This window comes from Quercus suber, unplaced genomic scaffold (genome assembly GCF_002906115.3).
Source record: "Quercus suber isolate HL8 unplaced genomic scaffold, Cork oak 2.0 scaffold_636, whole genome shotgun sequence".
NCBI lineage: Eukaryota > Viridiplantae > Streptophyta > Magnoliopsida > Fagales > Fagaceae > Quercus > Quercus suber.
Window position 1 is genome coordinate 98967 of NW_027070078.1, and position 9367 is coordinate 108333.

Consider the following 9367-nt stretch of genomic DNA (forward strand, 5'->3'; position numbering starts at 1 on the left):
TGAGGTGTCCATTATCTTAATGGATGTTTTAGAGTTGATGACTATTGGCATGTCTAGCAGCTCCACTTTGTGATAATTGTCATTTTTTCTTTTATCTTAAATTTGCTTGCTAATGTTTTAACCCAAGACCAACCAGGAATCCCACCCAACCTCTTGACCTCGATCCTGATCTCTAGGTTGCTGCCTTATTTTTCAGCCCCTTTGTTCTATAAGATAACAAAAGGATAAAATTGCACTCCTGCCCATCCTCCCTGTGAGACTGAGTGGAAACTGGTAAATTAAAACAAAAAAGCCCCTCCAGGTATCTCCTATATTATGTTCAGTATGAATCAGCAAGAGGAAGAATTCAGTGCCTTCTCCTGGCATGTCTTTTCAGTGTATGCTAAAGGGCCCATTGGACTCTCTGCAAGAAACTATGCTGTTCTATATTTTTTGTTTGTTTTTTATTGTGTATTCCATTCGTGCAAGGACCACACAATACAAACGGACAATGGCAGTGCTGCATAGGACAAATGGATAAATACCAAGGAAAGCTACGGTTTCCTTTGAATAAGTTCTGCCGACTGTATCATCCATGCCTAATTGGTCACAACATGTATGTCATTATTTATATTATTGAATAATTCTAGAACCACAATAATTATCTGAACTTTTTCCACAATTGTCTAATGTGACAAACTCTGTTGGATTGTCTAATGTGATAAAGTTCTCTCGCGGTACTAGATTTTTTTTTGTATTTTGTTGGATGGAGTTCAGCTAAATCCATCTCCATATACTAAAAAAAAAAATGCAAATAAGTGCAGTGAACTAATAATAAGATACTCTTTATATTAACATTACTTTCCTTGTTCAATGATTGATTCTCCATACGAACTTGCATTTACAAAATTTCGGTAAGATCACTTGCTTTGGCCAACCATATTTAAGACAAATTCATTGGGAAAATATGCATCCAGCAGAGAAAAAACCCAAAGGAAGATCAAATATTTCTCAGCCCCTCTCAAAATGAGACCAACTAATTTTGCACTTCACCAAAAGTAAGATGGAGTAGAAAATTAAGCATTTTGAAGTTGCCTTATGATCCTTAATTCCTTATATGCTTTGTATAGCATTAGCTAGACTTGTCCCCAAGACATACACTGCTCACTAACTCATGCAAGCTTAGGGCATTGAAAGCTTTGTCAGGATAATGACACGGCTTAGTCTTCATGGTTCGGAGTGCCTTCGCTCCATGAATCCTGGACCTGTGCTGCAAACTGCAAAGTCCAAAGAACATCTTCAACAGTAGGTCTACCACTTGGTTCACTGGAAAGACACCTGACGCATATCTCCATTACTGTCTTCAATGATTTGTCTGAGCACTCCTTGTGAACTGTATGATCAACGATACTCCTTCGCGCTATATCATCAGTGGTTATGCTTACTTGTAACTGCATAAGAAGAAAAAGCAAGTTGCTAGATTTAGTATAAATGACATTTTGAGCACAATTTGTTCAATAGTCTATTCTGGAATACTCACAAGATCATTGTCCAACGAAGGGAATTTTTGCAACTCATGCATAATATTATAGTTTAGAAGTAAAAGAATCATTAGAAATTATAAAAGAAAATACTCACAAGATCTTTTAAAACGCTGACTTCATTGTAGAACATGATTGACCTTCCCAAAATGATCTCTAGTAAGATAACTCCTATGTCATAGACATCATTCTCATCCTCACGTTTCACCCTGTGAACATAGAAATGACAAAGCTATCTAAGAACAAGCACAATTTGTTTACATCAATCATTGATACTGTTTCAAGTTCCCCTCAAAGGGGCTATCTATAGTTCATGTTCAGTGCATGCAAGCTGTAGGGGAAAAAAAGGTTCTTAATGGGATGAAGTATTATCATTGCAAGTGCAATGAACCTCTTTGAGAGAGAGAGAGAGAGAGAGAGAGAGAGAGAGATGCTGGCTCTAGAATCTCAATATAATTATAAATAGATGCTGTGTAGTTTAAATGCTCCAGAATATGCAGGAGCAAGATAAAATATAGAAAAGATGGTAGTTTCCATAGGTATTGCATTTGTGAATAAAATAAGGGAGTTGCCATTTGTTTATCTTGGACCAATCTTTCAATGAAAAATGTAAAAAACTGAGAATGGTTTGCTAGGATTATAATTGGATAGATGAAGTAGAGAAGCACTTCCAAAGTGTTATATGCCTGTCCAACCATGCAATCATATCTATTCAAAAGAAAAAATGCATAAGATGGAGGGTTTGCAATACTTTATGGTGTAGGGAATTGCATATTCAAGGCACAACTCTTCCAAAGACTAGCATGGCTGAAATAAGGTTGCTGACATGGATAGCAGACTGGCAGTGTAAAAATGATCAAATTAAAATTGAATGCATTTCTGTAAAAATAGAGTTGCTATCAATGAGGACCTCCAAATAAGATGGTCTGTTTCAATCATGACCAATAAGCTAGAAGTAATTTGACTTAGAATGAAGACACAAGAAGTAATTTATGTTAGCAGAAGAAAGGTGAGTGATGAAGAAGGATTTGCGTAGCCTCAACACCAAACAGTTGACATTTAAGGCTTTGTTCTTTTCAATTTTTACAGAAAGGCAAAGACAGCACTACATTAGCAACACTTTAGATAACAGACCATGTCACACATTCAATCAGAGCTAAGATGTGAACTTTCTACAATAATGGGAAGGGAACTTATTATTACCTTGCTTGAGAACTTACTCTTGATCCAGGGGATGAAAGTACAGCACCCATCTGAAAAAATTAAGGCCATATGAACTCAAGAGAATTGGCATCAAGGAAAGAATATCTAGCAAAATGAAATTACCAGCAAGTTTTGTTGCCACATACCGTTCCCCTATTTTCGGCTAACAGAGGCAGTTTATAATAACTTCTGATCTTGACTTGAAGGTTATTATCCAATAACACGTCTGTTATCTTCAGGTTATTTGAATATACCCCTGGAACAATCCCTGTGTGTAGAAATTGAATACCCTTCACAACTCCAATTGCAGCTGCTATTCTTTGTGTCCAAGTAAATCTTTGTTTAGGAAGTCCTGCCAAACCAAGTGTTGTAATATGCAACTAAGGGAAGGCTTAAGAGTGGAATACATAATTTAGAACTCGATTGTGAAGGATTTGAGCATGTCTGAATTAGGTCGATGTAACAACTGATGAATATGGCTGTCCTTCCTAACATGATTATTTGTCAGATAAATGGAAGTAAGATGCAATGGATACTGAATGTACCTGAGATGTAGCTTCTTAGTGTTCCATTTGGAACAAATTCAAATATAAGAAATATTCTGCTCATGCTTGAATCATCCTGGTAGCACTCAAAGCAATGTCCAAGAGAGCTAACCAAATGGCAGTGTCTGAGTTTTGAAATCATCTCAATGTGGTGCGTATAGGTCTGGGGGCTGTATCTCTTTCTCATTTTCAAGCATCTTATAGCAATAAAAGTTCCATCAGAGAGCTTCCCTTTGTATACCTGACATTATAATTGGGATTGTGAATCAGTAGGAAGCTGAATTTATAAAAGCTAACAGTGGTGTAACAACTACAAACTGTCTGGACTCCTGTATCAACCTAGTATATCAGTATAATAATACATACAGAATAAAAAGTATAGCAAACATGTTTGCACTAGTGAAAAAATGCATTGTATGAACCAACTTAGGACAATTAAGGCAATAAGGTTGTACCTGTATTTCAAGAGACCATGTTAACTATTTGGAAATGGTGAAGTGTAGTTTAATTCATATCAAACATTCACTTGCAATTGCAATGTGCTCAGGGACGAAAGCAAGACATGGATGTGATCATGGACATCAAGCATATGTTTGTACAAGAGCATACTCAACAGGTGGTTCAAACATAAGGAGGAGAAAAGATTGCATGTTGGCAGTTTGTTAAAACAGTTCCTTAGTTACTTTCTTTATGAAATCATTGCCACAAAAGAGGTTCAGTACAGTCTACATCACATTAGAATTGATTTAACCCTAAGGTATTAAGAATTAATACAGACACCATGACAGTTTATCCTTACAAATACTCTGCAAGTCCAGGGGACTAGACGAAATCCATCACCTAGACAAAGACATTCACCCAGAATGCATGAGTAACCAAGGTTATGTAATATGTTCTTTTCTCAAATTTAATTAGAAAGAAGCTTGTAATGAAAGGCCTATTGTTTGGTTGTGTTCTAGGGAAGAAACTTCTTTGGTTTCGAAAAAGGCCATGTACAGGAGTTTGTTCAAGGAAATGTATAAATGGCTTTGTCAGTAGGAAATCTTGGGTATTCAAATAAAAAAAACAAGTGCTTAGCTCAACTCAACTATGCCTTAAGTCTAACTAAAAAGGTTTAACTACATATATCCTTTGCCACAATTCAGCCATATCTGAGGTCATAGACCTTAAATCTAGGAGATAAATACAATAATAATGAAATACTTTCACAAGTTTCTACAACTCATTTCTGGTTTAACTGTTCGGAATCTGTACCTGACCATGTGAACCTTCACCTATGAGAGATGATGCATCAAAGTTATCTGTAGCCTCCTTAAGCTCCTCCAAAGCGTAGCTTCGATAAGCAGGAAGGCTAGCTCCCAGCTTCATTGTTAGTGATATATACCCTACAAAGAAAAGATTTCAAACAGGTACACATTTTCTTGTAAACAAGGAGCTAAGATTCCAGAGTCAATTCTTCTTTTCTCCAAGTGACTCAGTCCACTGATGCAAGCAACACTGCCCAAAGTTTAAAACAGAATCTGATACATACGTTGATTTTTATTTTTTGGTAAGTAGAATCTGATACATTATTCAGCAAATGTGAACCAGTGAAGTCAAAATAGCGCTGTTTTTTCAAAGAATAATATCCCCCACACACACCCCCCCCCCCCCNACTTGAAAGTGCTCTCTTTGGCTTCTCTGGGCTTATGGGGGTCACTACCTGGAAGTATTGGTGATTTATCTTCACTGGAGATAGTGAATGTAAGCTCAAATTACTTCAGTGGTGATATTCCAGTACAACTTTCATCTTTGAAGAACCTCCAAACAATCATCCTTGACAATAACAAGTTCACTGGTCGAGTACCTGGTTGGCTTAGTACACTCCAGTTCTGTCTGTACTGAGTCTAAAGAACAATATGCTTAGTGGGTCTCTGCCAATTTCTCTGACAACTTTGCAGGCTCTAAGAGTTCTTGCTCTCTCAAACAATAACTTGGCAGGAGAAGTGCCTGATCTTAGCAACTTGACAAACCTTCAAGTTCTGGATTTGGAAGATAACTCTTTTGGGCTTCATTTTCCTACTTTACCTACTAAGTTGGTTTCTCTAGTGCTCAGAAACAACAGGTTTCGATTTTCCATACCTGCTGAATTAGGCTCCTATTATCAACTTCAAAAGCTGGACATTTCTTTAAATGCATTTGTTGGTCCATTCTTGCCATCCTTATTGTCACTGCCTTCAATTACTTACCTTGATATCTCGGGAAACAAGTTCACAGGGATGCTGTTCCAAAACATGACTTGCAATTCTGAGCTTGTTTTTGTCAATTTGACCTCAAATCTTTTGACAGGAGAATTACCAACTTGTTTGCATTGGGATACCAAAAGCAGGGTTGTTCTGTATGCTAGAAATTGTTTGTCAAATGAAGCTCAAGATCAGCATCATTCTAACTTTTGTTACACTGAAGCACTTGCAGTGAAAGTTCCTCATGAACAAAAGAATAAGAAACCTTATGCTAAAGCAGTTCTTGCATCAAGTACAGCTGGAGGGATTATGGGAGGAATTGCAATTGTTGGAGTAGTTTTCTTGGCTGTCAGGAAGGTACACGGTAAGGCTACTTTTAAAGCACCATCAACAGGGTCAATAACAGAGCGTGTATCACCAATAAACACGGCAAAACTACTTTCAGATGCAAGTAAGATCCTATTCTAGTTTTTCTTTTTCTTTTTCTTTTTCCTCTGACTTGGCTACAGGAGGAGAGTATTAATTCAGATAGAACGGAATGATGGAAAAAAATGCATGTGGCGAAACCTAGCTAATCTTTTAAGATCCACGGACCATAGCCGACCCCAAAAATTTTGAGACTAAGGCTTAGTTGTTGTTCCCTCCTCATGCCTATAGTTCAAGCCCCCTCCCAATCCTCTTCCTTCTGCTCCATCTATTACATGTGTTCTAACTTCTAAGTGCACCTTCATTGCTACATATTCAAATTCAATCTTGAGTCTCTATTGTCTGTACTCTCTATTCTGTTTGCTAAGGTAATCTTGACTAGGAGATTTAATTTAATTACCAAAGATGGCCTTCCATATGGTGATTCAGCCAGTTAAACTAGTAACTCCATTACAAGACATTAATACCATTTGAAATTCCTGCTTGAAAGTTTAAAAATTTATTGATGGAAACTTAAATAATTTCTTTTTGTGGTTTTTTTTTTTGGGATCTTTTCCAGAGTGATAGTTGGCTTTGTTATTGTCGAACTCTATAGAACTTGAAGCCAGGTGTTGGAGTGACCAGTAGTAGACACTTCAAGAAACGATATGACATTTTAAATTATGCTAAGGCTGCGTTTGAATTGGGAGTAAACCATTTCCGGAAATGATTTTCGCCATTTTCGCGTGTTTGGGTGTTCCGGAAAATTCTATTTTCCGGAAAATCACTTCCAAATTTTCCGTTACCCAACGGAAATCAATTTCACTACCTATTTTCACTTCAAAGTGTTTCCGGAAAAAGAGAGAGAGAGAGAGAGAGAGAGGAAGGAAGAAACAGAGAGAGAGAGGAAGGAAGAAACGGAGCGACCCACCGCCACGACCCATCGCTCGACCCAGGCGACCCACCGCCACGACCCATCGCTCGACCCAGGCGACCCACCGCCACAACCCATCGCTCGACCCATCGCTCGACCCAGGCGACCCATCGCTCGACCCATCGCTCGACCCAGACGACCCATCGCTCGACCCAAACCCATCGCTCGACCCAAACCCAGAACCAGAGCCGGCGACCCATCGCTTGACCCAAACCCACCCATCGTTCGACCCAAACCCAGAACCAGAGTCTGCGTTGTGTTGTTGTTGTTCTGTTGTTGTCGCCGGGTGATATTGTTGTTGTTGTTGTTGCTGCCTGTTGTTGCGTTGTTGTTGTTGCCGGATTCAATTTTTTTTTGTTGTTGTTATTGTGGTTGCTGCCTGTTGATGTTATTGCCGGAATCAATTTTTTTGTTGTTGTTGTTGTTGTGTTATTGTTGTCGCCGGAATCAATTTTTTGTTGTTGTTGTTGTGTGGTTGTTGCCGGAAAATAGCATTTTCCTAATTGAACCAAACACATGAAAATATTTTCCACAACAATTTTCATAATACAACCAAACACTTAAAAATATTTTCCTTTTCCGGAAAATAGCATTTCCGGAAAATACCTATTTTCCGGAAAATATTTTACGGGAACCAAACGGACCCTAAATTGCCAAACGAGAAGCCGACGACATTGTATCAAAAACACTTTGGGACGTCGGTTGTCGGTTTGATAGACTTTAAGGACATATTGATGTTTCAAGTTTTAGTTGGTTAAATGGACTTGGGGATGTGTCATAAACCGAAGGTCTAAAGACGTTTTGTAAACATAAGGTCTCAAGTTTTATACATCGCACCATTGGTTAGTTTAGTGGACTTGAAAGATATGTTATAAACTAAGGATATGTTTTGTAATAGTTTTTGTTTTCTATTTTTAAAAACTTGTTTTTGAGATTATAAAGAAAAAAAAAATTCTTGTATTTTTGAAATAAAAAACATGTTTAGTTAGTTGAAATTAAAAAAAAAAAAAAATTTGAAAAAAAATAGAAAATACTAAAATATGTTGTTACTAGGATTTAAATTCTAATGCTAACTCATTAAATGAAACAAATTCATTAAATTAAATACTTGTTTTCATTGACTTTTGAAAACTAAAAACTGAAAATAGCCTTTTGCATGTTTTCAATTTCCGTCACAATTTAAGTTTTGAAAACAGTTTTTATTTTCTATTCATTTTGAATAGCTAAACAAATTTTTTAATCTCAAAAATAAAAAATTATTTTTGAAAACAAAAAATATGGGAAAAAAATAGTTACCAAACATAAAGTTTTCAAATTTCATACGTTACACTATCTGTTTATTGTGTTTCCATATATATATATATATATGAGTTGGGTTCAAGTTACATTAATGTAACTTACTTAAAGTTACACTACTTAATATTTATTAATTAGATGTGAATTTTGATAAATTCACCATTAGATTACACTATCTTTGTATATTCATCATGTTTACAAAATTTAAAGATGATCAAAGATCAATAGCGATATCATCAATTAGTTGTTTATATTTAAGTTTTTGTAATTTAAAATAATGTATAAAAGTTGAGTTTATAAATTGAATGATAAAATACATCTGATTAGCATAAAAATTGACATATACATACATACATACATATATATATATATATATATTTGATAACTAGCCAATTCATTAAACTAAGAAGAACTACAATAGGTACCCTAATCTTGCCTACAAGCTTTCAAGATAGGGGGAGGCAAATCATAGTCATTGCACAAGAAAGCTGCCTTAAGAGCAACAACATATTAGCAGCTGAGTTCAGAGATCTCTTAACCTAGCAAAACTTACAATTATAAAAAAAATACACTCAAAACAGTAATATCCCAAATGATGGGGGAAATGGACCAATCAGATGGTTCTTTCTCCTTGGTCAGGGCATCTAAACATATTTTTGAATCTCCCTCCACAACGATGTTGCTCCAATTTTCATCGTTAGCCAAGTTTAGAGCCCACAAAATTGCAGCTGCTTCAGCTTAAGTAGGAGAGCATAAATCATGAATTTTAGTCCATATCTTTAACACCTCACCACACTTATTTCTTACTACCACAGCTAAGAAGGTGAAAGTCTGTGAGACACAGCAGCATCCACATTTAGTTTTATATAGTTTCTTAGAGGGGGCATCCATGAAGTTAATTCCTCACTTTTATCTTTGTAATGCTCATGGCCCAAAGCCATAAGATATTCTCTGACTCTGTTTTCTGCATTGCATATAGTAGAAATAACGGTAGACATATACATATATATATATATATATATACACACATATAAAACATATAATTTAATTATATAATTTTTAAAATATTAATCCAAATAGTAACACACTCATTTTCATCCACAACCAAATCATAGTATTAAATTTATAGCCTCCTCTTTACCAAAAATAAATAAAAAATTTATAGCCTCCCTGTAGAGAAATTGGGTTGCATTTATTACAGTGTGATACTCAAAAAAGAGAGCAGCATTACAGTGCCATTTA

General features: G+C 36.1%; 1 protein-coding gene and 1 pseudogene across 1 annotated transcript; one reads left to right on the plus strand and one right to left on the minus strand.

Annotated features, from left to right (window-relative positions):
• Nucleotides 1-803: 803 nt before the first annotated feature.
• On the minus strand, nt 804-4653 carry LOC112036031 (probable inactive leucine-rich repeat receptor-like protein kinase At3g03770; the record flags this gene model as incomplete). The annotated part of the gene is given in 6 exon segments (XM_065765539.1): nt 804-1430; nt 1618-1729; nt 2724-2773; nt 2870-3075; nt 3269-3509; nt 4523-4653. Coding segments are annotated over 6 exon segments (971 nt in total), but the record flags the coding sequence as incomplete, so codon positions are not given.
• A 100-nt stretch (nt 4654-4753) lies between these two features.
• On the plus strand, nt 4754-6442 carry LOC136064151 (probable inactive leucine-rich repeat receptor-like protein kinase At3g03770; annotated as a pseudogene).
• Nucleotides 6443-9367: the final 2925 nt, after the last annotated feature.